This window comes from Eulemur rufifrons, chromosome 2 (genome assembly GCF_041146395.1).
Source record: "Eulemur rufifrons isolate Redbay chromosome 2, OSU_ERuf_1, whole genome shotgun sequence".
Taxonomy (NCBI): Eukaryota; Metazoa; Chordata; class Mammalia; order Primates; family Lemuridae; genus Eulemur; species Eulemur rufifrons.
In genome coordinates this window covers 15418300-15445951 of record NC_090984.1, presented here as the reverse complement: position 1 = coordinate 15445951, position 27652 = coordinate 15418300, and the positions used below count along the sequence as shown (strand labels likewise).

The following is a 27652-nucleotide window of genomic DNA, read 5'->3' as shown; positions in this document are numbered from 1 at the left end:
CCAACAAGCCTCCCTGCACACAAAGCTAGACTTGATATGGTCACCCCTGAAATCCTCCCACGGGCCTGGGGTTGGGGGTATCATTTCCATCTGAGAAATGAGAAAACTTGCCCCCAATCGCTTCCTCAAGTGCTCACAGCTGACAAAAGAAGCGGTTAAAGAGCTGAGATTTGAAGCCACTCAGCAGGTGACAGCCCAGGGCTACACCCTGATTCCCCACCGCCCTCCCACCAGCTTCTTCCCTCCCCTCTCCCCCGTCCTGGGGGGGGCTCAGTGGAGGCCCTCCCCCTCCAGCAAACCCACTCCACCACTACTTTGTGGTTGTAGTTTTCGGTTAATCAAAAGGCCCGTTTGTAACTCTGCCTTTGAAATTATTTGACTAGGAAGAACGCGTGTAATTTAGGCTGGCAATCATCTCGTGGGCCTGGGAGTTCTTTGCGAGTGAGAAAATTTAACCTAGGAGCTGTTTTGAAATGTAATGAAATCTTTATGAATACAAAATTTGGCAACTGGTGAAGCTGACACATTTTTGCAGATGCGGAGACATTTAATAAGGTCTTCATTCTGATTTTTCGCACTTTCCTTTCTGTATTGTTGCGGCCAATCATCTCCTTCCCCCAGCCCCCCTCCTCCAGTCCCGGCGCATTTGGCAGGGCCCCCAGAATGCGGAGCACCCGAGGCCCTGTTCCTGGAGGGCTCCTCGGGGCCTGTCAACATTTATTAAGCCCTTACTGTATGGCGGGCACAGTTCTAAGCTTTCTGCGTGGATTAACTAATCTCTGTAAAGATCCCATATGGTACGTACTATTATTCTCTTCCGGTGAAGGCAGCCAAAGCGGAGAGTAGTTATTAACTGCCTGTGGGCACACGACCAGAGGGAAGGCTGGCTCAGCTGCTACCCCAGGGACTCTCCCTCCCGTGCCGTGATGCCCGACAGCCCCTCGCTTGAAAGATTTCTTACGAATGGTGGCAAATACACGTAAGATAAAATGTACCAGTTTGACCATTTTTAAGTCCATAAAACCCAGCGGCATTAAGCGCATGCACAGTGCTGTGCAGCCATCGCCACCCTCCACCTCCAGAACCTTCTCATCTTCCCAAACTGAAGCTCTGTCCCCGTGAAACTCACTCCCCTCCCCCTGGCACCCACCGTCCTGTCTCTGTGGATCCGATGCCTCCGGGGACCTCCTGTGAGCGGAGTCCCACAGGGTTTGTGTTTTGTGTCTGGTTTATTTCACCGAGCATCGTGTCCTCTAGGTCCCTCCACACGAGGTGGAACCACATTCCACTGCATGGACGGGCCACAGCTTGCTGGTCCGTGTCACTTCACACCCACGGGGATGGCTGCTGTCAGAAACCCAGAAAATAAGACGCATGGCGGAGGGGGCGTGGAGACGTTAGGGCCTTCGCACACGGCTGGTGGGAATGTAAATGGTGCAGCCACTGTGCAGGCTGGCGGCTCCTTCCAAAGGGGACCCAGGGAGTTGCCACATGACCCAGCAATTCCACTCGTAGGAACGTATGCAAGAGAATGAAAAACAGGTGTCCCAACGATACACGTCCGTCCACAAACGGTCACAGCAGTGCGATTCCCAACAGCCCAAACGCGGAGCCTCCCAAGTGTCCATCGGCAACCCCTTTCCGTAACAAATATGTTGTTCAACCCCCCTTTTCTCTCTTGAATTAAAAATCAGAACTGATACCTAACCGACTTACACTCAAAAAAATAACTCCAGGGCCAGGTCCAATGGCCCACGCCTGTAATCCCCCCACTCTGGGAGGCCAAGGCAGGAAGATCGCTTGAGGCCAGGAGCTCAAGACAAGACTGGGCAACATACTGAGACCCGTCTCTACAGAAAACAGAACAATTAGCCGGGTGTGGTAGCTCACACCTGTTGTCCCAGCTACTTGGGAGGCTGAGGTGAGAGGATCACTTGAGGCCAGGAGTTAGAGGCTGCTGTGAGCTATGATGCCACTGCACTCCAGCCTGGGCGACAGACTCTGTCTCAAGAAACAAAACAACTCCAAACTAATGATACTCTATTGGATACAAATAGATGTAAAAGGAAAATAACATCTGATAAACAGTGCCTGTAACTTATCCTATTAACTGGGCACAAGCCCTGGTTACACAAGAGCACAGCAGAAACATGACGAAGTGCTCAGATACAATATACGCGTCTATGCAGACAGCTACGCTCGCGGTCAGATGCGGCAGGGAGGTATTAAGTTCCCAGCACCCCAAGCACCTGTGTTCCCAGAAATGGTGAATAAGTCTTGATAAGGTTCTGAATAATTTTCCCTCAATTTACCCAGAAGCTGCATTCCTGGAAAAATCCATATGTATCAAAACCAAAGGGTCCTGTGATGGGTGGAGCTGCCCCCACCAAATTCCCATTCCCATCCTAGGCCCCCAGAACCTCAGAAGGCGACCGCACTTGGAAACAGGGTTATTGCAGACGGAATTAGTTAACGTGAGATCGCACTGGAGTGGGGTGGGCCCCTAAGCTAGTTACGACTGGAGTCTTAATACAAAAGGGAACTCTGGACCCAAGCACGGACACAGAGGAGGCCACGAGAAGATGGAGGCAGAGGTTGGGCTGATGCTTCTACAAGCCAAGATGCCCAGGGCGCAGTCACCACCGGAAGCGGCGGGGCAGGCCTGGGACAGACCCTCTCTCACGGCCCCAGGAAGAACCGGCCCTGCTCACACCTTGATCTCGGACTTCTGGCCTCCGGAACTGTGACCCAACGAGCTTCTGCAGCCAGTTTGTGGCACTCTGTGACAGCAGTCCTTGCAAAGTCCTTACAAGTATTTTGTGTTTCTATGTAAAAAAGGCCGGTTCTTGGCCCAGCTAATTAGAAAGGGGTTTTTCTGCCCCCATGGGATGACCAGTGGGACTGGCCCTCTTAGGGATGGGCTGGCGGTGGCACCCAGTTGAGAGCCCCGGCTTTATACTTCAGGCTGCCACCAGCTCTGAAAATAGGTCACACAAACAACCCCAGGCTGCCTCCTTTCAACACGGGCTCACCTGGCTTTTGTTGCCCAACAGGGATGTCCCTGACCCGATTTCTTTTTTTTTTTTTTTGAGACAGAGTCTCAATCTGTTGCCCCGGCTAGAGTGCTGTGGCGTCAGCCTAGCTCACAGCAACCTCAAACTCCTGGGCTCAAGCGATCCTTCTGCCTCAGCCTCCCGGGTAGCTGGGACTACAGGCATGTGCCACCATGCCCGGCTAATTTTTTCTACATATTTTTAGTTGTCCAGATAATTTCTTTCTATTTTTTTAGTAGAGACGGGGTCTCACTCTTGCTCAGGCTGCTCTCGAACTCCTGACCTTGAGCGATCCTCCCGCCTTGGCCTCCCAGTGTGCTAGGATTACAGGCGTGAGCCACTGCGCCCGGCCGCCTGACCCGATTTCTAGACTTGGGTTTGTGCAGGGGACAGACTGGGACTCGGTGCAGGAGGCCACATGCCACACAGGCCCCCATGTGCAGGATGGAGACGGCATCCTGTCAACCTGTTGTTAGAAAATGACACTAAAGGCCACTGCTGTGGGGGAAGCTCCTTAGAAATCTATTCACTCAGGACGCTCAGGGCTAGAGCCAACCTGCCTTTAATGCTCTGGTTTCCGCGGCAAGCTGGGCAGAATTTTCAGATTGCTCTTTTAAAACTAAATGCCGCAGCGGGAAGACGGGGGACTTCAGAAGAACTGGCAATTGTTGGAGGGGACTGTGGGGTGGCTGCCCTAGATATGGAGGGGCGGAAGAGAGGCTCCCAGCAGGCGGCACCGCGGGTTAACTCTCACCATTCCACAGGCTCCATCAGGACCTGCCCACCTCCAGCCGGAGGGCACCGGGCCAACCCCATTTACCCAAGCAGGTGACTTGGCCTTTTATCTGCGCCCCCCCCCCCCCCCCCCCCCCCGCGCCTGCAGCCCCACACGCCTGCCAGCACCGGTTCTGGAGAGGAAAGCTGGGCCTCAGCGTGGCTGTGGGCAGCCCACCGTGGGGCCCTGGAAGGGAGGGGCCACGACACGGCCAGTGCAGCTCCTGGTCTGGCAGTCCTTAAGGTGAAACATTGGAATCACACTCACAAACGACACGTCACAGATAAATCTGCATTTCTAGGAAAACGGATGGATCTGGCACCACCTGGCCAGTGCCAGGCCAGGCTGCCTCCGCTTCCTGCCTGGTTACCTGAGCACAACACAGTCAGGAGCCAGAGGACAGCGGGCCCACCCTCAGCTAGAACCCCACACCACACACCAGCGCTGCTCATGCTCCCCAGCTACCATGGTGGCCGTGGCAGGGTTCACCGGGTGCCAATCACTGCCCGACACCCCTCCCCACCCATGCCGTAGAGGAACAGGCAGGCACGGAGGTGAAGGGACTGGTCCGCGGGCCCCGCGACGCACAGCCCCCACCATGAAGGATCCTAGCCGCGACCTCACCTCTGCCCCGTACCAGCGCCACGACCCTGGACCAACGATCCGACTCCCAAGCCTCAGTTCCCCCATCTGCAAGACGGGGGTTCTGGGCACCCCGTCACGATGCGGCTACGAGAGCTCAGCGGAAGCTGATGCAGGCGAAGACTGCACAGCACCTGCAGGGAGCAGCCGCCGCGACACGCACCACAGCGCCAAAGGCCGGTCCCGGCCTGCGCCCTGCGGTCACCCCGATGCTCACGCACACATGCACACGCACACCCAAGGATGCGAATTGTAAACTTTATTAATGGAAAATGGAATGCCTCGTTAACAGAAACCTTGTCTTAAAAATGGCAGAACAAGAACACCATTTATTTTAAAAAAAAAAAAAGTGAGTTCACATTGTATCGCGCTACAACACGGTGGCAGAATTTGCTTGTGTTTTAAAAGATTCCACAAGTTCAAGGGAACGCTGGCTAAGAGATTCAACAGTGCATCTGCCTACCTGAAAACTCGCAGGGAGCGGGACCTAGTAGCGGCGGGTGAAGTGGGGGTACGGGTGGGGGTGGGGGTGTGGGTGCGGGACTCTGCTGTCCCGGTCCTGGCTGGCCACTCCGCCATCTTCCAGTCCGCCACCCGGCACCACATCGCCCTGGGAATGTCCACCTTGTGCAAAGCCGCCTCGCCTAGGAACAAAGTCAGACGTTTGTCCCCCTCGAAGTGCTCTACGTTTCCACCGAAACACGACTCAGTACATGACTGTGAAGCCTTTAGAGCGCGCTTGGTTTTTTTTTTTTTTCCAGGTGAGAAAAATCATAACCATACACTGTATTCCATGTAATTGAAGAGTGTTATTTGCATAAGTTGCAAAGAGCTGCTTTTTGGTTTGTTTTCAAAACATCCAACCCAGCAAGTTGATCAAACATGCAAAGAAGGGGAGGAAGTGAGAGCAGGAGCAAACCAACGCCATCCTCGGACAACACTCCTTACCCCGCCACGTCGCCCCGGCCGGCCACGTGCCCTGGTCCCGAGGGCCCCGACAGCCCTCTCTCACCACCTGCAAGAGAAGAGAGTCTGCAAACACCCCTCCTCGGGGAAGCCTCTGGAAATGCTGGGGGAACATGGGCCCTGTCTGCGGAGTCCTGGGACCACGGCCACCCTCATTCCCTGGGGTCAAGGGTCAGGAGCCAGCCCCGTACCTTGCCACCTTGTGTGCTCCCGGCCTGCCAAGCCTGCGTCCATGGCGCCCTGCCAGGCACGTGCCGGATGCTCTTCCAGCCTCTGGCTGTGCTCTCCCCAGTCCCGGCCACCCCTGAGCCAAAAGAAAAAGCAGACACAACCATCCGGATGTGCCTCCAGAGTCAGGCCGTGTTGCTGTGTGCTCTGCCTCGACGGTGTCAGAGAGAAACGGGCAGATGGTCCAAGTGACGTTTCCTCAAAGATGTATTAAATACAACCCCAAAGACACCTCACAGCCGGGAAGCACAGAAAAGGCACCACCAAGGAGGTGCCAATCAAAACCACGAGATGCCACTTCACCTCCGCTAGACACCAGAATCAAAAAGACAGACGATGACAAGCGTTGGCGAGGATGTGGAGAAATCGGAGCCCCCGTACGCTGCTAGTGGGAATGTGCAAGGATGCAGGGACTGTGGAAAACCGCAGGGCGCTTCCTCAAAAAGGCAAGCACAGAATTACCATCCGATCCCAGCAATCCCACTCCTAGCTGTCTACCCGAGAGGATGAAACATGTCCAAAGAAATCCGTACATGAATGTTCCCAGCGGCATGATTCCTAACAGCTAAAAGGTGGAAAGGACCCCAACGTCCACTGACTGATGAGTGGACACACAGAACACGGTTCAGCCACACAGTGGGATATTCACACTCGAAAGAATGAAGCTCTAGACACAAGGGGCAACAAGGACAAACCCTGGAAAGTGAAAAGTGGCCAGATAACAGGCCACACGGTGTAATTCCATTTATAAGGAAACGTCCACAACAGGCAAATCCAGAAACAGAAAAGTGGATTCGTGGTTGCTAGGAGCTGGGGATGGAGGGATGGCTGCTAAGAGGTGCAGGGTTTCTTTTTGGGGGTGATGAAAATGTTCCAAAATTGACTGTGGTGATGGCTGCTTAGCTCTGTGTATATACTCAAAGCCATAGACTCACTTCAGATGGGTAAATTGTAATGGCATGTGAATTACAATTTAACAGAGCTATTTAAAAAGTTTCAGACAGAAACTCTGGGGGATTAAAATCCCAATGAGGTTCCAACATCCTGGCACCAGTGGGCCCCCGGTGTGGAGTGCTGGGCATGGTGGGAGCCAGGCTCACCTGGTTCAGGGGCCCCACAGGGAACAAGGACTGGGAACCCACCAGAGCCCCTAATACCCACCCGGCAAAGCAAATGTAACACTGCCCCCCCTCCAAAAGTAGAAAGCAAATGTGTGTAGCTGTCTGCCCCCAGGAGACCCAAAGGCACAGGGCCACGGCTCAGCGCACTGCAAGCTCTTGTTTCGAGGGTGAGTTCTCCCATTTATGTTTCCCACAAGTATTTACAGCAAAATGGACTGCACGGTATTACAGGACCTGGTGTTAAGTAGGTCGCTTGGGAGAGAATACTTTACAGTAACTGATCAGACTGTGGCCACCGTCTGTGCCACGTATATGATACAAACTCCTGGTGTCTTGCCCAGCATGGCTCCAGGTCAAAGTCCCTAGCAAAGGTGGAAGTACCTATCAGCTGGAGGGAGGCACGGCACCAGAGAAGCCAAAAGCCACCCCACTGCGCCAAGCAGGGGCCAGACAGAGGCAGCCCCTGAAAGGGGCGATGCGCCAAGAGCCTTGTCCCATCAGCACAGAGGTTGCGCTTGGAGCCACAGGACAGGACACCAGTCAGGCGGAGGAAAGGAGTGGGCCTGGCAGGGGCAGCAGCCAGGAGGCGGTTTTGCCCCCAGCCACCGTGCGGCCAGCCCAGACAGCAGAGAGGGGACAGGCTGGCCGGGAAGGCAGCACAGCTGTGCCGAGGCCACTGCCGCTGACCAAAGACCACAGAGGCACCCGGAGCCCCCGACAAGCCCTGGGTCAACTCCAAAGGGCTGCCCACCAGCCACAGTGTTGGCAGGAAGGTGGTCTTGGACATCCTGGGGAGGACCTGGCCCAGTGTCCCCAACACCGACAGCATGTGGGAGTCCCTGGGGGAGAGGGGCCTAACAAACCCGCCACCCAAGTTCCTCCCACAAAGATCCCCACCCAGCTGCCCCAGGGTGAGGGTCCCAAGTGATTCATTCTAACGGGGGGCCAGGGTTGAGACTCCCCAGCCAAACCAAGCAGGGGTCAGAGAAAAAGGACCCAAGCAGACGCCAAAACAGACGATGTGGTGGCGGCAAAGCTTCTCTACCACCCACCACGGGAGTGCAACTAAGAGCTTCAGGACTGTCCCCGCCAGCAAGTGAGGACCCCCATCCCACTGTGGGGCTGTCCAGGTCGCCCAGTGCGGCCCCATCCCCAAGAGCCCGCTCCCTGTCTTTCCTTGTGAGAACATGGCCTTCCCGAGTCAGGGGTTTCAAATGGCAGGGCCCCTCCCGAGTGGCCTGTCGTAGGGCTCCCAACGGCTGAACCGCACCTTGGGGATGTGCACAACCAGGCACTGACCTCTTACCAGGCAAGGACAGGTGGCCCCATGCACTAACCTGGGGGGAGGAGGCAGCCCCCGGCCTTCACTCAGCCTCTTGTCGGAACCGTAGCCCCCCCAGCCATCTCGGGAGTCCCGGCCGTGCCGCTCTGGGGGTCCTCCGTGGCCATGGCGGTCGTCTGAGTAGTGCTAGAGGGCACAAGAGTATGAAGTGACACTCCGACCACGCTGCTCCTAGACGGCACCCACCTCCAGGAGGCCTGTTCACCACAGACCCAGGCAGCAGCGGGGCTGGCTGAGAGGCCTGCCCCGACCCTCTGCTCCCAGAGGGCCCCTGCCTCCGCATTCCCTTTCTCCCACACCCCAGCGCCCTCACTGACTCACCTAAGCTGGTGCCGCAGCATCACCCTCCTGCCCCACGAGCATGGGGAGCCCTGTGCTTTATGGCCTTCACTGGCACTGCTGAAAGTCCACTGGGAAGAGCCACTTGGCCCTGTCCTGCCTGAGAGTCGGGATGCCTCCTTTCTGGTGGGCCGGGCCCCTCTGACACCAGCCTGCCAGTAACCCTGGGCAACCAATCCCACACCCAGGACCCAGCAGACCTCAGGAGTGAGAAGGGTCTCATATTCTCTCTCAGCCCTCTCGTTAAAGGCCGCTACTCTTCCTTTTTTTTTTTAAGAGACAGGGTCTTGCTCTGTTGCCCAGGCTAGAGTGCAGTGGTCTGATCATAGCTCACTGCAGCTCAAACTCCTGGCCTCAACCTCCCGAGGAGCTGGGACTGACTACAGGCATGCACCACTACACCTGGCTAATTAGCTATTTTTTTTTTTTTTTTTTTTTTTAGAGATGGGGTCTCACTATGTTGCCCAGGCTCATCTTAAACTCTTGGCCTCAAGTGATCCTCCCACCTGAGCCTCCGAAAGTGCTGGGATTACAGGTGTCAGCCACCGCACATGGACTAAAAGCCAATATTCTGATGCCTGTCTCCTACCTCTCAACCGTGCTGGCTCCTGTCTGAGCTCACACCCTGCTCACCTGGCACGGGAACCACTATATCACCACAGATACTTGGGGACCACCTCGTGGTCTTCAGCTGCCAGTCCCCAGCACAGTACTTGAAACCGAGGGACAATGCCCCAGGCCTCGGCAAATGTGGGCTAAACGACAACTACCTACACCACCATGTGGGTATCCTGGGGTACCACACAGTGCCAGGACTCGAAGGCTCTCTAAGCAAGTGGACAATCAAGAAATGTTTGCAGTTTCTACTAGATAAAATTAAGCAAGAACAAGCCCCACATATTTGAAAACTACACAGAATCACCAATTAGAAAACAATCAGAAATTTGCACTTTTAATCGCTGGCAACTGACACTTCCACCCACAATGTGACTGAGCTGTCCCCTCTCTGGCACAGAAGCCAGCTGCAAGCCAACTGCAGAGGGCTGGCCCCAGGCTGGTGGGCGTCTGGGCTGTACTCACCTGCCCGTCCCTCTCTTCCACCACTGGCCTTGAACCTTCCCTCCTGCAAAAGGAAAGTATCTCATTCAAACAAGAGCTGGTGGCACCACGCATTTCCGCAGGCCATACAAGAGCTTCACAACTGGGACACTTCCTCTACTCCACCACATAAGAACTAAAACTCACTGGCCTGGGGAAAAAAAGAAGAGCTAGCTCCAATTGAAAGGGTTTTCCCTGGGGCCAGGAATGAAGTGGGATCCCAAGGAGGAGGGAATAAAGATGTTATCGAACTAAAATTCCTCAGAGAGGTCTCAGAAATAAAGACCCACACCAGGAAACCAACATCTAATTTACGTGCAGCCCAGTTACCAAAGTCAGGGCAATGAACAAAGGGAAGCCTCCGTGATCCCTAACCTCCATCTGACCCAACACAGGTGACTCATGGAATCTCACCCCAACACCAGCCGCGATTACGCCAGTGGCTCTTCAGCCTGCCCTGCCGTCCTCCCACTCCGGCACCCCTCATGGAGGAGCTAATGAGCGGCAAAATGGCTCAAGAATATGCAGCCCAGGGGAGCACACTGAGAAACCCACAGACAGGATTCTTCAACTGGAAAACTGCCTCTTTAATAATCTAGATATAGTCCTAATTTTAAAAGGCACTGGAAGGGGAAAAAAAAAAAAAGGGCAGGCAGGCACTGGCTAAAAACTCACCTAGACCCTCAAAAAGCAAAGCCAAACGAGAAACTCTGCACATTCTCGTCAATTCTCTTTGCAGTTTACTGGCACAGGAGCCTCTGCTGGCTGACGAAGCCCAGGTGTGAGCCCCAGAGCCCCAGCTGGCCTAGGCAGGTCAAACCTCTTTCCTAAACCTGCTTCCTCTCTGCTATATACAAGGAAGCTGGGCCAGGCCCTCTTCCAAGCCCTTCCTGGCTTGGGGGGGAGAAGGGGGAAGGGGAAGAAGGGGAGCGGCTGTGGAAAGACCACCAGGAAACTGTGAAACCCAGAGCTGGGCCACACTGGAAAACCCGCCAGTCCACAGGAAAGCTCAGTGTGGGGTGCCTGGGCTCGGGCCTGTCCTGCATTCTCTTAGGCACAGCTCACCGCCTGGGGCCACACCTGGCCTACCCATGAAAAGAGTGAAAGGAGCTGGGAGGTGCCTTCCTGCTCGGCAAGCTGAGGATGCTGTAAGTGACCACCAGTTGCAACAACTTGCTCAAGTTCTGCGGGTCAAAGTCATGCACTGTGGATGTCATAAATCAGCGAGACTTCAGAGAACAGATGAAGCCCTATCCCTAAACCTGGCTGAGAACCTGAACAGCTCGACGTCCCAGTGCCTGCCGTCTCTGGCTGCAGGAGAGACGGGCGGCTAACCTGTCCATGGTGTGGTCCTGGTACTGGCCTCGCTCACGGTGGTGGAAGTCGTGGAAGCGGTGATCCGGCCGTGGGAAGTCCACTCGGTATCTGTCCTCCATCACCACGCGTTTTCTCTCCGGCCAATAGGCATCATCTCGCCTGTTGTTTTTTATTTTAAGAAGAATGCAAATTTCATTTATGACAGAGGAAGAGGAAAAAGCAAAGGGGTGGAGGCGGGGAGGGGAGCTCTCTCCTAGACCCAGCATCATTAAAATGTCCTGCAGGGCTAATCTCTAAACATTCAATCATTATCGCTTTGATTTGATAAATTAAAATCCCCCAAACTGCCAAGAGGCACGCTGGTGTTCTCATCTGACAATCCTGAAGAAAGCACTGCTGTGAGTTAATTGTCTCGCAAGGCTGTTAATACCTTGATCCCCGCGTGAGCTCAAATTCAAGTGAAACGAAATATTTGATTCTTCTGGAATGGAATTCGAGTTGCCACATTCTTACCTTCCCTGTCGTCTATGAGAACCTGAACCTCCCTCTGAGTTTTTTGCAGAAGCAAAGGGAATCAGATCGGATGATAGTGAACTACATGCAGCTCAGGACGGCATCCAATTATCTTCTTCCTGATTTTTACCACAAAACTAGGCTCACAGGGAGTGGGGTGACGGGTGACTGTCAATTAAGCCGTTCGGAGAAGCTAGAGACCAATAAACCTACTTTCCAAACCAGAAGGCAATTTCCTTTTCCACAACGCCTGCTCTGCCTCTCGTCTACAAGGACACACTAGACTGACAGACACGGCCTGGCAAACTTGGGCCTAATGGATGTCTGGCTGTCTCATAACACAAAGAGAGGACAGTTACGCCCCATGGGGAACCTAAGAGGGAGAGCATCACACATCCTTCAGCAAGTGGCAACCAACAAGATTCCCGGAAAAACAACTAAACTGGGACCAAAAAAAAAAGAAAGGTTGCATAGCCACAAGGTGACAGTGAACTACATAACTTTGCAGCGGTGGCAGTGAGTTCTGCAGAGGGGCCAGCCTCCACGTTAAATCTAATTCTCCAGCCCAGGGGACAGGCAGGGAAGCTGCCGCCTCCACGCAGGCCGCAGGCTCTCACCGGTCCAGGTCGTAGGGCCGCCGCACCACGGGCCGCCGCTCCTGCTCGTAGCGCAGCTGCTCCTGCTGGCGCCGCAGCTCCTCGCGCTCGCGGTGGATGCGCTCCTGCTCCTTCCTGCGCTCGCGCTCCACTCGCATGCGCTCGCGCTCCAGCCGCTCCCGCTCCATGCGCTCGCGCTCCAGCCGCTGCCGCTGGCACTCCAGCTGCAGGCGCTCGCGCTGCAGGCGCACCTTCTCTTTTCGCTCGTGGAAGGCCTCGAGACGCTGCTCCCGCTCCCGCTGCTCCCGCTCCCTGCGGCGACAGGGCGAGGCCACCCTGAACTTCCAGAGCCATGGAGGCTCACCTCCCGGTGGCCACCAGGAAGGACAGGGCACCTGGGGACCGGCTCTCACAGACCTGCTTGGAGCCTCCTAACTCTGCCTTTCCTCAACAAGACAGGCTCCGGTCCAGCTGGCGCCAGGGCCGACAGTGGCCAGAGACAGCAGAGCTCGGCTCAAAGGGCACAAGACGAGGCTGATGCAGGACTCACTTAATGCCATCTAGGAGTTTTGGAAATTGTGGCTTTAAAAGGAAAGCTGTACTGTAGGTACTTGATAATTGCTACCACAAAGGTGCCGTGCACAGGAAAACCCTGGAGAAACGACCACTGCAGCCTACCAAGGGGCGAAAAATGTTTCTGATTTCTTATTAAAGGCTAATGCGTACTCTGAGTATGTCTTACTTTCACATCGTCCCTCAAAAACGGCTGTATTTTTCAATGACAGTGCCTTTTGAACAGAGCTTGGGAAGGTGTGGGGACAGGCACCAGGCACGGACAGGCATCGGGCACGAACAGGTGGGGCCCACAGTCTACTGGCAGAGCACCACGGCTAGGGCCAAGGTCTCACTTTCCCGCATACTGGGAACTGATCGGGCGCTTGGAATGCCCTGTCCCAGCCTGAAGAGCGCCGGTCACACTCGCACCCTCTGACGGTGCCTGGAGAGGCTCCGAACCAAGGAGGAGCAAGTTGCAAGGAAAAAAGCTGCTCAGTGGGCTTTTCTGTCCTTATAAAGCTACATCTGCAGAAAGACGATTACGTTAGTTTAGAAAAGCAAATGTAGGCCGGGCGCGGTGGCTCACGCCTGTAATCCTAGCACTCTGGGAGGCCGAGGTGGGCGGATCGTTTGAGCTCAGGAGTTCGAGACCAGGCTGAGCAAGAGCGAGACCCCATCTCTACTAAAAAGAGAAAGAAATTATATGGACAGCTAAAAATATATATAGAAAAAATTAGCCAGGCATGGTGGTGCATGCCTGTAGTCCCAGCTACTCGGGAGGCTGAGACAGGAAGATCCCTTGAGCTCAGGAGTTTGAGGTTGCTGTGAGCTAGGCTGATGCCACGGCACTCACTCTAGCCTGGGCAACAGAGTGAGACTCTGTCTCAAAAAAAAAAAAAAAAAGAAAAGCAAATGTAGAGTAACTGGGAAAGTTTCCATGTCACCTATCTGAGCTCAGGAAAGGTCTCCAAATACCAAGACTTTTAAAGCTTCTGTTTTACTGAACAACATTTGAGGAAAAGTGACAAGGGAACTCCGGACAAGCCAACATGAAACGCCAGGACATAAAAGTGGAGGGGAAAAGCCTCCTTCAAAACCTCACGTCAATAAACTGTCCCCGCAGCAAGAGGGCAAGAGCCGGGACGGCTGCCGCAGCTGGGACAGACAGACGCTGCTCAATGCGGACACTTCAAGGAAGCATTCCTGTGACTAAAAAAAACACCTGTGACAAAACTGCCCCATTCCGGTGCTGCAATAAAATAATTGAACTCCAGTTGCAGCTTTTGGCCTTACTTATGTAGGTTTCAGTGGGGAAGACCGAGTCCTTGACACCACGGACCCATTCCATCCAAGCCACACGTGTCCATGAGCTTTCCACATGGCCAAGTTCCAACTCCAGCCAAAGCAAAAGGCTGCTGGGCAAAAATGGCCTTTGGTGACTTCTGTGCCACCGGCCAGGTCTCACCGGCTGGGTGTGAACAGACGCTGAGCCTTGCCTCTCAGACTCGGGTGAAACACACAAGGAGACCAGCCAGCCCAAGCGCCAGCTCTCAGGCTACGCAGACTCCTGGCTCCAGTATAGCTGGGGAGGCAGACGGTCCCCCCCGTGCCACCAGCCCACAGTCCCACTCGGTCCCACTCACCGCCGTCGCTCGGTTTCTCGGATCTCTCGTTCCCGCTGCCTCTGACGCTCCCGCTCCCTCTGTTCTTTGATTTTATCAAACGACAAGATGTCTCTCTTCTCTTTGCTTTCCGACTTGCGATCCTGACTCTTGGAGCTCTGTTTACCAAAATTGGTTTATTAACATCAGAAAAATGATTGCAGCAAATATACAATGGAAATTGAATTTGCATATCTGGATTAGCCTAGTATTCTTCTGTCCCGCGTGGTTTATATGGAAGGTATGGTTTCCAAGCCAGAGGCCCAAGCACAGGCCGCTTCTCCCCAGGTAGGAGCTTTGCAGCTTAATCCACAATCTTCCTTTCAAATTTCAAAGGGCATTAACGGAAGAGAAAAGGTTGGCCTAAACCTCAGAAAACCTACAGGCCCTGTTTTTCTACTGTAGCAGAGCCAATGACTCACATAATCTAAAACAAAACTAGGCCTCTCAGAGCCACGGGGGACAACCGCACAAAGCCATGGCGGCCACTTGGTTCAGTGGGGGACAGCAGTCAAGCCAGCTGTTTGGACAGCTGGAGGACTGACTATATGTTTCACTTCCCAACTGCTGGCTCAGGCCGCCGGCAGACAGCCCTAAAATAGAACAAGCCAAAATGCTTCAATGCGAAGCAGTACTCCTAATAAGGTATAAAACACTTATGGCCAACTTCCATGATATTCCATTTCTGGGACAAGACTCAGAATTTTAAGGCCAACTCCCATTTCTGAGGCTCTCCAAGGCCTCACCGAAACTGGCCACACACCAGACTCTCCCACGAAGCTGTTAAACTACACAGAACCCAGGGCCTCCCGCTGGCCCAGACTCAGACTCTCCAGGGCAGGAACTTGGGAGGTGACATTTTCAAAGAGCTCCTCAGGCTTATTTTCTTAATTAGCTCCCACAGGGGAAAAAATAAGAGCAATAAAAGGCAAAGCAACCCGATAAAAAGAACAGCAGAGGTGAAGACCAAACGTTACACCAGTTTGCAAAAGGGGGTGGGTGGGGGCAGACACACACAGAAAGGATGACCTTGTTACAAGGAAGGATACGCCACCCAAAACCTTACCCCAACACTCTTCGCCTATGGGACGGGCAGATGGTTTGGTCTGTAGTGACGAGGGGACACACACCCTCAGGTACCAAGGCAAGCAACGCAGCCCAGCAGGGAAGAGTACCTGAAAGGGACTCCCAGCTTAGCCACTTACTAATGACCTGGCACCTGATACACACCCAGTAAATGTAAGTGTGCCCATAACTTTTCTGAACAGCACTTTATTTCAAAATAAAAAAGTTAAAAAGAAAAAAAGAAAGGAAAAAGGCTGAACTGTATGTTTCTGTATATAAAGATCTCCAAGGCATGTTATACACAAAAAGCAAGGTGCACAACCAGCAAGTTCCAGCATAATCCTTCGCTGTGGTCCTACAGCATGCCCTTGTGTGTGACACATGTGCAGTGTCCTTTGAGAGGAAGCTGAGGGGACCATGCAGAGACAGAGCACCTTCCATCTTGCTTGTATCTCTCTGTGCTAACTCAATGCTCTGACTACATGTGCATTGTTACTATGATTTTTTAATGATCAGAGTTATTTGGGTGGTAAGATTATGATCTTTTTTTGTTTTCTACTCTGGATTTCTTTGTATTTTATGATTTTCATGTAGCACATAATGAAAAATGGCAGTAGGAATTGCTGCTTTATAGAATCCAAATGTTCATTTTAAAAAATTACATCGTAACAACACAAAGTGTTCCTAGATGAATATGGATGAATACCATTAACTTTGCACTCACTAAAAGAGCAATATTTCCTCACTAATGTTTCCTCTAGTCTTAGCTAGAACCTGCAGCTGGAAAGCAGAGAGTTTTTTCTGTTTTCCAGAGTACAAAATGCAAAATGAGAAGTCACTGCATGTTGTCCAGCTGTGTGTACAACTCAAGAAATGATGTTCCTTATCTGATGAAATGAAAAATATTCCATTTTAGGCTGGGCTCTACTTTTCTTTTAGTTAATTTAATAGAAGACTAGAAAACAAATGAAAAGATAATTAATAAACTGCTACTAGATCAACCAAAGAGGAAACCCTGTAGAAAAGCCTGGGGCTGACCCATTCTATCCGATGGTGGGTGGGGTGCTGTGTGTCAATCAAGTGTCTGTCCAGATGACAGTATAACCTGACAAGAACCAGCGAGAGGTCAGCATGTTAAGGAAAGCAAACACTGGTAAGTACTGTTCTGCAAAAAGTTTCAGAATTTAACTTTGTGTCTGTATACATAATCTAAACAATTAACAACATACCTCCTGAGTACGTCAAAGAACTCTTAAGATCTTAAAGACAAAACAAAGTTGTTTTCATAATACAAATCAAAGGGGTTGTTAAACCACCATCAAAACAGCTGGCCAAGAGGTGGCAGAAGCAATACTTACTCTCTCTTTTGACCTGCTTGTGGTTTTCACACTAATGACAGGCTCTCCTTTCGATTTATCCATCACCACTGTCCGTTCCATTCCTCTGCTTCCTTCAGGACAAAAACACAGCAATCTATCAAAACACGCTAACACTCCAACACCCCAACAGCCATTGGCACTCCGGTGGACCGTGGGATGGGCACACAGGGCATCAGTCAAGTGACTGACACTAGCCTTTGGAGCCTCTGGTCCTTATCTCTATTGTGACCAACACAATTAACATGGGTACCAAGTGGCTAGTGCACCCGGATGGGTCTTTACACATCTGAAGTAAAAGTAGCTGAGACTTTTTCCCATACTACAACTTAAATCCAAAGTCGGAGTGCATGCTGCAACGTGCATGCAAACACATCCACCCTGCAGAATTCCGCCACCTCCACACTAAATCCTGGTAGCTCCAAGAGAACCAATTTATATTTCACTCCTCCAGTACATTCTGTAAAGCTCCGCAGAATCTGGGTCCCCATGCTCTGAATCAGACACCGCTGCGTCTGAGGGAGTGCCTCGCCAGACGGGTGGGCTTCCCTTCATTCATCTGTAGCAATAAAGGCTTCCAAATCAATTCTCTCTCCGACGACACAACAACCAGCTCTAACCACTGGAACAGTGACTTATTTGGGGAGATTTATAATACTTGAGGAACATTTTGAAAACATGTTCCTCAAGAGATTACTGGTAAATTACTCCAAGCACTTAAGATCTAACTTGTAATGTGCTGTATCAAATTTCAGTGCTCCAGATGGTTGGGTTTTTCTTTTCCCCCCTTGGGGGCGGTAGGGGGGTTGGTTTATCTTTCTGCCACAATACACTGGAGAAACTCATACAAATTCGAAGGTATAGAGTACAATAAACTTTTATAAAATGACAACAGAAGTGGCATTGTCCAACACTGTCCAAATACAACCACTTCAACAGATACAGATGTTTGGAGGTTTTACTACATACAGCTTTAACATAAATGCAGGAAAAGCTCAATTGCACACCTGCAGAATTGCATCAGATTTGTTGCAAGGAACCAGGCCAATTCCCTCTTGCAAATCCCACTACAATCTGCCAAAGATTCAGGAAAAGCAAAAAGCCAGGCCACCAAAGTCCAACAATACCCATACAGTGCACCTAGTCTGTCCAGAGTACTTCCAGATTTCTGATGCTGTATAAATCCCTTTAAGCCACTTCATCTCGTTTCAACAGCTACCTATAAATGGCAAAACTCAGCCACGTTACAAGAAAGCTCACTGTACTCATTTCCTCTTCGACACTCTACCTACCCACTACCTGTGCCAGGATTTGCCTCGTTCACCAACACTTAGAAGACTCTCATCACCTGATTTGGTGACTCTAGACCGATTTGTAGGTCCTGGTTTCAGCTCATCTTGGTCTTTTTCTTCCTTTTTAATGTCTTCAAGTCGTTTTTCTTCCTCCTTCTCAATCTTTTCCTCCTTCTTAATTACGGTTCTATTTAAAAACATGGTTATCAAACTTGAGTTCCCGAGACTCTGTAACAGGAAAGGCTCACACCGATCCTCACTCGCACACACTCAGACATCCACACAGAACAGATCAGCCCGACAGCAATTAGCTGGGGAAGACGACTGGAAGGCCACGGAGGTAACTGTCCTCTTTACACACAGGCCCCATTCCCACTTTAGTTATCTGCTAAATCTACAAATATGCATAATGAAAATAGAGGCTGGTGGGGAGGTTTTCCCAAAATGTTAGATGCACTGGTGTGCATGCAGGTGTATGTGAGAAACACTCCAACTATTTAAGAGCACTTTAAAAAATGAACTCTAAATCTGTTTCATCCCGTGTGTGGAATATTATTTATCAGTTTTGTAGGGAAAATACTCAACCTTTCAGGCAAACCACTTGAGGGCAGTTTGACCTTGGGCTGGGCACTCACCCTCTCTGAGCCTGTTTCTTCTCCTACATAGAGCACATGCCTCACAGGGAACGGCTGCATTAGGTCATTACATATGAAATGTCCAATTTCACATCGAAAGTTTAGTGTATTATATCTCAAACAACAAGCAGTACAATTAATCAAAGTGTGCACCTAAATTATCAAAAACAGTTTTGCCATTGTAACGGTAGCTTGTTTATGCCAGCAGCGAGGAAGCCTGAAAAGTAAGTAGCGACGACACTGTGAAAGGCATTTTCCACAGCTTGTTGAGAATTGAGTACTTTTCCTTGCAAGAAGTGGTGCAAAGCTTGGAAGAAGTGGTAGTCAGCTGGTGTAAGATCTGGTGAATACGGTGGATAACAGTTTCCAAGTCCAGCTGCTGTAGTTTGAGCAGCGTTGTTGTGTGATGTGTGGTTGAGCGTTGTCTTGCAAGAGGATTAGCCTGTCTCTATCAACCAATCTCAGCTGCTTAATCACAAGCATCCTCATCATTTCGTCCAACTGGCTGCAGTAGACATCCGCTGTCATGGACTGACCAGGTTTCACGAGCTGTAGTGGATAATACCAGCGCTGGACCACCAAACACACACCATTAGCTTTTTCTGATGAATATTTGGTTTTGGTCTGTGTTTCAGCACTTCATATTTATCCAACCATTGTACTGAAGGCTTGCGATTGTCAGAAAGAATCCATTTTCACCACACGTAACAACACGGTGTAGAAATGGCTCACCTTTATGTTGTGACAGCAAAGAAAGACAAGCTTCGAGAAGATCTCTCTTCTGATGCTCATTTAATTCATGTGGAACCAATCTACCCAGCTTCTTTACCTTGCCCATTTATTTCAAATGGTCCAATATCATAGGAATAGTAACATCAAACCTTGCTGCTAATTCATGCATAGGTTGAAATGGATTTGCTTCCACTACAACTTTCAGCTGATCATTATCCACCTTAGTCTGTCACCCACCTGGCTCATCTTCAAGATTAAAATCACCAGAACACAACTTGGCAAACCACTGACGAACTGTGCATTCATTAGCCACATCCTCCCCAAACACTTTGTTGATATTTCGAGATGTCTGGACTGCATTGGTTCCACGATGGAACTCATATTAAAAAATAACACAAATTTTTGACTGATCCATGGTTTCATAAAAATTGCTCTAAAAAAAAAAAAATCTGAAAGATAATCACATGCCAAAACTTGTGTTTGAAAGAATGAGGCTATACCTTCACAGTTAGAAAAAAAAAGTGTCAAAGTGAAATGTCAGATATCAGCTGTCAAACTTAGTACTTAAGGAAATCGGACATTCCATATTTAATGACCGAATACAATACTGGCCCCACAGGGCCACCTGGCACATGTCAGCTAGTTATCACCACCTTTTCCCACAAACACAGAAGTCAATGGATGAAACACACCCCAAGACACCAAGAATACCACGAACCTCAAAAATTCCCCATAGTCTAACAACACTGATGTGTTTAGTAATGCTGATGAGATGTATCTCCTTGAAGACGTTGCTGATAAAATTAGGGGTCTCGCTCCCAAGTGCATGGAGGCTTACCCGGCACCACCTATTATTCAGGGGCCTATTAAGTCCCATTTGGCCATGACAAAAACTGGTAATTACATCTTTAAAAACCCAGTTCAACTTATGAGTATGATGTCCATATACATTTAGTCTATAAATTTTTTTTTAAATAAACAAGAGCAGCACAATAAAATTACTGTCAGATAACTGACAGATTCTCTGCAAAGGGTTCAATTTGTAGAGTGTACGTGAATGTGGAAGTCACGCTGACAATATAAACTTAATGTAGACACTCAGTTTTCGAGATACTGCTATTATCAGACAGATTACCAAATTCTAGAAATGTCTTCTTCAAAGCCTAGAAATGTGATAAAAATATAAATAAGCCACACTGCTTTGAAAAATCTGTCCCTGTTTCCATTTTAATTAAAGACATAAATCACTTCCTTTAGAAAAATAGTATCTAAGACCCATAGTTCCCAAACTACAGTCCAAGGTACCCCAGGGTGCCATAGTGAACTCAGAGGGTATCCTAGGATATTTTTAATTTTTGAGGTAAACACAGCAATACCTGCCATCTGTCAGACACAGCATAAACTACTACCTCAAGGTCATTTATTGCCAAATTAGATCAGGCTACATTCCTTAGGTTGATGTCTTATCTTTGAAAAACTGGGTTTTTCTTTTACAGTTACTGTGATTAGCAAGCAAGAACAGCATGAAAATCAATGTAGATGAGGAAGTAATTCGTGCAGGGGCCCACAATATTAAAAGTAAAATTAGTATGATTTCATTTTACATGTATAACTCTTTTCAAAAGGCCACTAAGTTGCTCATACATAAATACTTACTAAGTATCATCTGTACCCATTTTTTTAAAGTTATAGGTTACTTCATTAAGAATCTTTAAACAGCAAGCTGAATACTGAAGTGACAGCAAGATGCAAAAATCGGCTGAGACTGAAATGAGAAGCTGCTGAGGCTGTTTCTGTAAAGGAGAAGACTGACAAGCTTGCTGGGGTGGCCCCTGCTCCCCTCCCGGGAATCCCAAGAGAAAGGTTTGAAAAAGCACTTTACTTTTCAATTTTGATCTCCACAGAATGATGTCTGTCAACACTGGATAATTTTTCCTTTTTCACTTCACATTCTTTTCTGTCAGATAGCTTTTTCCCAGCAGGCTCATTTTTGGCCTAAAATATGATACAGATAGAAATGATTTGTGGACCAGGTCTCCTCACTTGTACACTTCATCTGGAGCTACAACAGGCACCAAGGGCCTCACCTTCTCTACGGAGATCATTCTTCCATGCAGCTCAGTTCTGTGCAGATGGCTGATACACTTGGTAGCCTCGTCAGATGTGGACATGGTGACGAACCCGTAGCACCGAGCCCCAGGACTGCGGGCGTTGGTTACCACCTTGGCCCCGACAACCTTTCGTGAAAAGGACATGCTTAAATCTCGCACACAAATAACCACACAACTTACTACAATTCCTAGCAAGTAAGTGATAAGCAGAATCATTTCCACTGTTTGTTCCTTTTTCCTCAAATTGTTAGTTTTTCATAAATTTGTTATTGAATTCGTTCTAATTACTCCTGACCTATCAAAACACATTGCTTTTGATACAAGATGGGTCATAGTGCAGAAACAAACAGGCAAAGTTAAAAGACTGTTAGCCTCACTCACGACTCATGATTAATGAAACGTCCTCCCAGTTGGATCATTTTCTCCACTTTCACTGAAGCCAAGGTTAGGTGACGGGCTGCCTACTCTGAAGTGCACCTGCCTGTGCTGGCTCAGGCTGAGAACAGCTCTGACACAGATAAGGACTGTCAAACACATTCCCACAGGGAGGGGACTTCACTTCCGGCCAAGACGGAAACCCAAGCATTGGCTTCGTGCTTCACACAACTAATAGACCGGATGAAATGTAGGTAACAGTGGTTTTCAGACACCGGACGTCACACTGTCCAAGTGAGCTCTAAGACCGCCCCACCCCTGCTCGTTGTGTGGAGTTGCCAGGCCACGGGCCAGGACAAGTAACTGAGGCAGGCAGTATCCCTGAGCTGAGGAGACACAGCTTAGGTTCTGAGACCAAGGCAGAGAGAAATCAGAGAGCTTGAGAGATCTGACCAGGGTGTCTCCTGCCCGGTGCACACGTGTGAGGAAACAAGAGGCTGAGAGAGAACCACCCATGAGGGGCAGAAGAAACCATGCCAGGGCTTCACTCAGAACTCACTGCAAATAGGTTGCTTTTCCCAGTAGCCAGAGTGGTAAAGCTGGTAATTGACAGGGTACCAGACACAGTACTTAAAGGGTACTGGCCCAGTAGTGGGACAAAATTAGCCTGAACTAAACACTATTCTGTTCCTGACTTGTAAAGCATAAAAGCAAGCCTCAGAAGCATCAAACTCTGTCAAATACATTAGCTGCATCCAGAAAAAAGCTCAAGAGAATAGAAATATGAGAATAGTATCCAGTGGGAACTTGGATGCACAACAAAAAGCAATGAAGAGCACGTTATGGTGACCATATTTTCCTCACATTATTTAGGAATCTCTTTAAAAGTTACCTGTCCAAAGCAAAAAAGCCAAATCAGAAAAAAACAAAGTCAATAATGTATTGGGTGGGTTATTAAATAGAAGGAAAATCTATGACAATAATATCACAAAGACTGGGAGAGAGAAATGGAAGTGAACTCTTGCAAAATTCTGATACTATACTCAACCCAGGATGACATCATGTGGAAATATATAGTAAGTTAAGATGCGCACTGCAAATCCTAAAAAGCAACCACGGAAGAACAACACAACAGACTTATTGCTAAGCAGCCACAAGAAGGCAAATTAATAGGAAAAAGGGACCAATGAGCAAATAGATGAGAAAACAGAGAGCAGGACAGTAGCCTTTTTTTTTCTTCTTGAGACAAAGTCTTGTTCTGTTGCCTGGGATACAGTGCCATGGCCTCAGCCCAGCTCACAGCAACGTCAAACTCCTGGGCTCAAGTAATCCTCCTGCCTCAGCCTCCCAAAGTGCTGGGACTACAGGCCTGAGCCACTGTGCTCAGCCAACATATTATTCCTTAAACGTTGCTTTTTCCACCAGACAACTAAAACATCGATGACAACAGTGACCATACGTGTGTCTGCTTCTGCTTTACCATCAGTGTCTCAGACAAGGAGGACATCAACAGGATAACCAAATAAATGGGTTATATATGGCTGTAAGTTTTCTAAGCCCTTCTTAAAGATATTGTTGAAAAAGGAAAGGAATATGTTTTCTGGGGCCTGTCTGCTGAAGTCACTGAACCATTAACCAACACCTGATCAGGTGACACAGACCTAGACAGAGGAATGACTTCTGCAGCCAGGACAAGGTGCATCAGACAGGCTCTGAAGCTCTGCCTGGAATCCCTGTACCTTCCAGACGCTAAGAGGTACTGAGCCTTTCTCCCTCGGGAGGGGCCACCTGCACAGGCACCCAGAAGACCAGGGTAGTTCTAACTGCTTAATGAGACTTTCGTTAATTAATTCCAACACAATGGTATCACCTTAAATCGTCCTTCAATCTCCTTTGGAACGTTTCTGAATTGCATTATTTTTGTCCTGCCTCCACAAGCACCACATCAGTGACTTATTTTTTAAACCAATATCATGTTCCAGTTACCACACTATATTCTTCAAATACTAGAAGATGTAAAAAGTCAATTATTCACTTATTCTTAAAGGGAAAATTCAGTATGCTAGCTTTAAACTTTGTGTAAGACAAAAGATGATCAGTTTTGTTAAGACACGTTAGAAAGAACCACAAGAACATTTAGATATTAGCTATTTATACACATTTTCTGAGCAGGGTTATAATATAACCAACCATTTGTTCCACGTGATATCCTGGTTACTGTGAACCAGGAAACAAGGCACACGACAAAAAGGTGAGAGGGGTTTCTCAGGTTTGTTTTAAACAAACAAAAACCAGAAAGGAGAACCAATAAAATTAACAAGAACAAGTTCCTGAGTTTCTTTTTTAACCCAAGTTGAGGTCGCAGGGCAAAATGCAAGGGCAGGCATACCTTTCCATATTTGCTGAAAAGGTTCTTCAGATCGGTTGCCCGAGTTGTGGAGGACAGTCCGCTGACCCACAGGTTCCTACCAGAACTGCTGCTGCCTCGACCTGCCATAGAGGAGAATTACCACACTTTACCACAGCGTGTAACGGGAAGCACCTCCATTCCCAAGGTTGGAGCCCTCTTCTAAAGTCCTAACTATATCCAACCCCTGCGGTTCTGACTCAAGAGTTCAGTGCACACACACACTCGTGTCAAAACACAGGACAGAAGACTAAAAATTCCAACAGCAAAATGGAGTTTCTTTACTCAAGGAATAATCATGTCCACGTCAGTTATAAACTGAAATGTCTTTTGATGATCTGTTCTGCAATGACACAACAGGCTCTAAAAATTCTTATTCTTCTTCAACGGACACAATTATTCCTTTCTTGTAATGGGCTTTATACTATCCCATAAATGACAACCACAGTAGAAACATGAAACGCAGACACAAACATTTAAAACTTGTCTCTCAAGAAACTACGAGGTGGTTAATTCCAGCAACCCACAATAAAACAATTAAATCACTGGATCCAAAGTGTGGGGATCTGCAGGCCCCTCCTCCCAAAATAAGGGATCCATACATGGTGCCCTGCCTCGCAAGTTAATTCATACCTTTTTCATCTTTAATGACTGGCTTTATATCTTTTTCTTCCTTAAAAGAGCTAGAGACAAAAGTTAATGTTACTCATACAGGAAAAAAACGAAAGAGAACAAAATTAAAAGTATGGTATGTGCTAAAACTGAATACCTACCAGAAAATTAGTCTGAAATAAAATCTTAACAGACAACCTTTGCAAGCTTATATTGAAAAATCTGACCCCAAAAATACAATGTCAGATTCGTAAAAGGCAATTCGATTTAGCTGAAGATAACTAACAATTTAAGAACACAACCATGGTAGGTTGAGAAAAAGAAAAGAAATTGAATCAACCATTAAAAATACACAAAGAGAAATAAGACATTCTTTAGAAGCAAAACTATAATTTCATCAGTCTGGCTGGCCAATTGCAGAAAAACAGCTTATGTGTGTCATTAAATGACCAATGAAAAGGAGATAGCGTCTGGTCTAAAACTGAGAAAAAACAAACCTCATTTTCTGATCAGCGCCCTCACTGGTTGAGGACTCTTTAGTAGCCGGAGGGACTTCATTACAAGCTTCAAAATCAAACTTCTTCTCGTCTTCTTTGCTATCTCTGCCTTCTGGACTTGGGGCTTCCGTGGGCGCTTCTGCGACCTCGTCGCTACAGGCCTCCATGTGCTCGGAGGCTGCACTACTCTGCTCAACTGCCGGCTCTAGCCCTACAGGCTCACAGTCCATCCTCTCGCCATCGCCTGGCTGCTCCACGGGCTCCCTTTTCACTACCGCTAACAGGCTGTCTGCCTTGCACGACTGAGCGTGTGTTGACTCGCTGGCCAAATCTAAATCACCCTCCTCCGGATGGGCGCTGTCAAAAAGGTCCTCTTCCTCCGCGAGCTCTCTGTCTGGCCCCACGCTACTTGTATCCTGTGCAAATGGCTGCTCCAGCTCGGAACCTTCTTCTTTTACTGGCTCAGATTTACAAGTTTCCCCCAAAATGTCGAGTATTTTCTCATTTTCTACGGATTTAACAGGAATAGAATGGCACAAGGTTTAATTACCAGGGAAATAAAGCAATCACAAATGCGGAACGGGCACGGCTGCCACACTAACACGAAGAGAACTGCTAGCTACACAGAGATTGGAAAACCCGCGGGTATGCAAAGGTACACTGGTTACACTACCTGCGCTCCGACCGACTGCTAGGTTAGCCTCTACGCTACATGGAAGAGAAAAGGCCCCCACAGATTTAAACACCTACAACCATGTGTCTGCTTCTCGACAGTCTTCTTCAAGTTTTTGTTCAAGTCTGGGTCTTCTGACTGATTTTCCAATGTCCAAGGTGCTGAACCGAATGCAATCACCATTCAATGACAGCTCAATTTCCAAATTTCTTTGAATTTCTTTTAACAGAACAGTCCAATATGAAAATCAGAAACTCTTCCGACGGTGGGAGATAAATGCAGTCCAGAAGGGGAATAACATGTTGAAAATTCTCATGAAGAAACTCTGTTTGCTCTTGTGGAATCCAGTCACTTCTCAGGTTCTAAGTGCCCTGACAACAGTTTTATCCTGCTTTAACTGCATTAATCAAAACAACTGCAACAAAATATCACAAGATCTGTGATCATGTGTAGAAACACATGGAAGAATCTTGAGGGGAGGGGAAATTAAATGCCACTCTATGTGGTTAGAGATGAAAATAATCACTACATCTCACCAAATATATGTGACCTCAAGAAGCCAGAAAAGCACACCCACAGATCTGGTGATACGCATGGGTTTCCAATCTCTGATCCTCGTACGATCTGGATTGTCCACCATTAGCGCCATTTACGAGACCATAACATAGCTTAAAATATATACGGCTTTCAAATCATAGTAGCATGAAAACTTGCAAACCATAACTGTCGTGTTTCTCTTATCAGTACCTGGCTCCAACAGAGGGTCTTCAATATCCTATTTAAAAAAGAAAAAGCAAATCCGTAAGTCACTTTAAAAACTGGGGCAGACACATTTCCCTAGCAAAAATAGCTTTCTGTGAGTAAATGCCTATTTCTAAAAACCTTTCTCCTTTCAAAAAGTTATATTCCAGTCCGAATACCTTGAGGAAGGCAAACTCACCAGTTTCTCACCAAACTCTGCCAGTTTCTCTGGTACCAGCAGGTTGGCAGTGGCAATACTAAGCCTGTGGGATTCTTCCCTCAGTCTGGCCCCTGCACCCCACCCCACCCACCCTAGTGGCCACTGTAGGTGGTAAAGACTCCCAGTCAAAGCAGAGGTCCCACAGGAGGCCACCGCTACACATCACACCACATTGAAGACAAAGATATTTCTCCCAACATAAAACTATTATTGTGGAACCAGAACCCTTTGTCTTTAACACACTGTCTCTCCATCCTGCTGAAAAAACCTTTTCCACTCAGGACGTTAAGTCAAGTCCTTCCTGTGGCTGAGACCATGGGGTGGGCCCACCTGCTTTGCAGCTCCACCACTGGCCTCCCCTCCCACCCTGCTTGCTACACTCTGCCTCCTGCCTCCGGGCCACTGCCTGTATCTTCTGCTCCCAAATCTCCTTTCCCTGCTCACCCAGCTAATCGCGGACCTGTATGTAAGGCCTGGATTCAGACAGGACATTCCCTGCGAGTCTTTTAGTTGCTTCTATAGCCCAATCCCCTGAACTGCTCCCTCCTGGCACCTCTTTTCCCTTCCAGTCACATGCTTGGTGGCTTTGTGACAGTACACTGCCCCCACTACACTGCACACTCTGAGACTGTATCTGTTTTGCTAACCTCTTATCCCCTGCACCTAGCTCAGTATCAATGCTCAGTTAATCATTTTTATATGCGCACGCG

The 27652-nt window shown here is 48.9% G+C and overlaps 1 protein-coding gene across 2 annotated transcripts in view; it reads right to left on the bottom strand.

Moving 5' to 3' along the window:
* Nucleotides 1-4733: 4733 nt before the first annotated feature.
* LOC138390637 (scaffold attachment factor B2) overlaps nt 4734-27652 on the bottom strand; it is a 31280-nt gene continuing 8361 nt past the window's right edge. Inside the window, exons 6-22 of one of the 2 annotated variants that reach the window (XM_069479979.1) lie at nt 26729-26756; nt 25309-25816; nt 24833-24882; nt 24182-24276; nt 21394-21543; nt 21209-21301; nt 19506-19511; nt 17996-18113; nt 16630-16721; nt 14189-14325; nt 12012-12302; nt 10900-11040; nt 9547-9589; nt 8123-8253; nt 5628-5740; nt 5419-5485; nt 4734-5114 (exon numbers count right to left, since the gene is read on the bottom strand). In XM_069479979.1, coding sequence (XP_069336080.1) covers nt 4958-5114; nt 5419-5485; nt 5628-5740; nt 8123-8253; nt 9547-9589; nt 10900-11040; nt 12012-12302; nt 14189-14325; nt 16630-16721; nt 17996-18113; nt 19506-19511; nt 21209-21301; nt 21394-21543; nt 24182-24276; nt 24833-24882; nt 25309-25816; nt 26729-26756 — 2220 coding nt within the window. In that variant the 3' untranslated portion in view covers nt 4734-4957. Of the gene's footprint in view, nt 5115-5418; nt 5486-5627; nt 5741-8122; nt 8254-9546; nt 9590-10899; nt 11041-12011; nt 12303-14188; nt 14326-16629; nt 16722-17995; nt 18127-19505; nt 19512-21188; nt 21302-21393; nt 21544-24181; nt 24283-24832; nt 24883-25308; nt 25817-26728; nt 26757-27652 lie in introns of both variants that reach the window. The other variant, XM_069479970.1, reaches the window with a different exon arrangement.